The sequence below is a fragment of the Frankliniella occidentalis genome, unplaced genomic scaffold (assembly GCF_000697945.3).
Source record: "Frankliniella occidentalis isolate FOCC.00 unplaced genomic scaffold, Focc_3.1 Scaffold1058, whole genome shotgun sequence".
NCBI lineage: Eukaryota > Metazoa > Arthropoda > Insecta > Thysanoptera > Thripidae > Frankliniella > Frankliniella occidentalis.
Window position 1 is genome coordinate 7,351 of NW_026268164.1, and position 2,349 is coordinate 9,699.

At 67.9% G+C, this 2,349-nt stretch overlaps 1 protein-coding gene across 1 annotated transcript; it reads right to left on the reverse strand.

Moving 5' to 3' along the window:
- Positions 1 to 522: 522 nt before the first annotated feature.
- Positions 523 to 1,865, reverse strand: LOC113201889 (basic proline-rich protein; the record flags this gene model as incomplete). The annotated part of the gene is given in 1 exon segment (XM_052275855.1): positions 523 to 1,865. A coding segment is annotated over 1 exon segment (1,222 nt), but the record flags the coding sequence as incomplete, so codon positions are not given.
- Between the last annotated feature and the right edge of the window lie 484 nt (positions 1,866 to 2,349).

Here is a 2,349-nt window from a genome sequence, read left to right on the forward strand (position 1 = left end):
CGTCGTCGTTTCCGAGCCAAAGCAGCAACGGGCGACGGCCTCCAATGCCCGTCCCGACGACATAGTGAGGTGCGAGACAATGCGAAGCCCGGCGGCACGGACGGAAGCGCCCCGAGTATGCGACGGCCTCGCCCTCTCTCCCTCCCCCGCACCCCGACCAACAGTGATAACAGGAGTGCGGACAGGAGCAGCAGGGCGGGCGCGACGCGGCACACATTCGGGCCGGCGACTCGCGGGCTGCGAGATATGGTATGGGTGACAATGAGTTGTTACATGATTGGTTACTTCTACTGCTGTCTACAAATTGGAGAGAAGAATTTTCCATACTGCAGTCAGGTCACTATCGCTGGGCCGAGACAAACACACGTGAGACGGTGCTGCCGACGGCCCCGCCGTCCCGCAGGGGGGTTCCCCCGCCGGCAGCCAGTGCACACTAGTATAGAGCCAAGCGGCCAACGAACGACACAAAACAAAACAGGGGCAGAGTCATGCGATAAGAAGGTAGGAGGGGAGGTCACTCACCTGAGTTGGCGACCAGGGCGGGGTCCTGGGCGTTGGCGGGGTAGCCGGGCACGCCGGCCGGCTGCGGCCAGGCAGCGGGGTTGACGGGGGCCGTGCCGTTCACGGTGCCGTTAGCGTACGGGTCATAGGGGTACGGGTACTGGGGAGGGTACTGGCCAGGAGGATACTGACCGGGGGGATATTGGCCAGGAGGGTACTGACCAGGAGGATATTGACCAGGGTACTGGCCGGGTGGGTACTGGCCCGGAGGGTACTGGCCGGGAGGGTATTGACCAGGTGGGTACTGGCCGTTGTAGTAGGGGTTGTTGGGGTCGTAGGGTGGCGGCGGGGCTCCGTTGGCGGGCGCGGCGGCGGCCCCTGCGGCGGGTGCAGCCGCGGCTCCGTCGTTGCTGCCGGTGCCGTTGTTGTAGTAGTGGTTGTGGATCTCGGTCTCGTGGACGTGGGTGCCGTGGCCACTGCCGCCACCGTACCCGTGGCTCGGCCTGAGGGCGTGGCTGAGAGCGGCGCCCGCGACCAGGCCGCCGACTGCTCCCAGGGCGCCGGCGCCACCGGCGCCAATGCCGGAGGAAGCGGGCCTGCTCTGCACGATGACGGGCTGCAGGACGGCGGGCTGCGCGGCCACGCCAGGGCTGTAGGCTGGAGGCGGGTGGTAGCCCTGCGGGGGCGGGTGGTAGCCACCGGGCTGCGCGGCGTAGCCGCCCTGCGGGGGCGGGTGGTACTGCGGCGGCGGGTAGTTGGGCTGGTAGGGCGGCGGGTGAGCCGCGCCGCCAGGGTACCCAGAGTTGGACGGGTACGCAGGGTTGGCCGCGCCCGGGTAGCCGGGGTTGGACGGCCTGCTCGACATCTGGCCGCCGCCCACGTTGTGCGCGCCAGCGCCCGGGTACGCGGGGTTGGCCGCGCCGGGGTAGCCGTGGTTGTTGGTGCCCGGGTACGCCGGGTTAGAGGCCGGCTGGCGCGGGTAGTTGGCGTTGGACGACTGCTGCACCGGCGCCGAGGCCTGCTTGGACTCCTGCTTGATGAAGGAGCCACTGTCGTGCCTGGCCGGCGCGCTTGTCACGCTGCTGCCGCTGCTGCCCGTCTTGCGTCGGCTGCTGCTGCTGCCCCAGCTGCTGCTACCGCCGCTCTTGCGGGAGCCACCGCTCCGCTTGGCCTCCAAGACGTCCGTCAGCGAGGCCAGGCACACCAGCCCCAGGAGGAGCACCGCGCTCTTCCACCGCGCCATCACGGTCACGGTAAACACAACACTGTACTTTAGCGAATCGACGCGGGTCCTGCGCGCGAGAGGAGCAAACTGTAACTGCCGCTGCTGGCGCTGGTTCTCTGGCTGGCCGGCTGGCCTGCGCCGCACGGCCGAGCCCAGCCAAGCGGACGGCCCCCTCCACCTCGTGACCCCCCTCTCCCTGCCCAACCCTGCCCTGCCCCCGGCCCTGCCCCGCCACAGCTGTTGGCGTTGACGCAGGCGCGCGATCCGGCCTTCGCTCCACTCTCTCTCCCTCTCTCTTACACGCGCTCCCCTCTCCCGCTCTCTTTCTCTCCGTCTCCCTCTCTCTCTCCTCTCCCTCGTGTCCGCTGCTGCCATGTTTTCTTCTCCGCGAACGGACGGACGGGCGGGCGGACGGTGGGCACTGACTAGATTGCCGCCCCGGATGCGACCTTTTGAGATGAGACCTGGTTCTAAACGAGGATTGACGTGATTGTGCCAGATCAGCCTGTCATGTCACACTACAATTTCGGACCCACCCCGCCGAGCCGAGCATGCATGCCACATCTGCTGCTGCTATCCTGGTGGCGCGCAACCATTGTGTTGATCGCCTCCTCCCCCCCCCC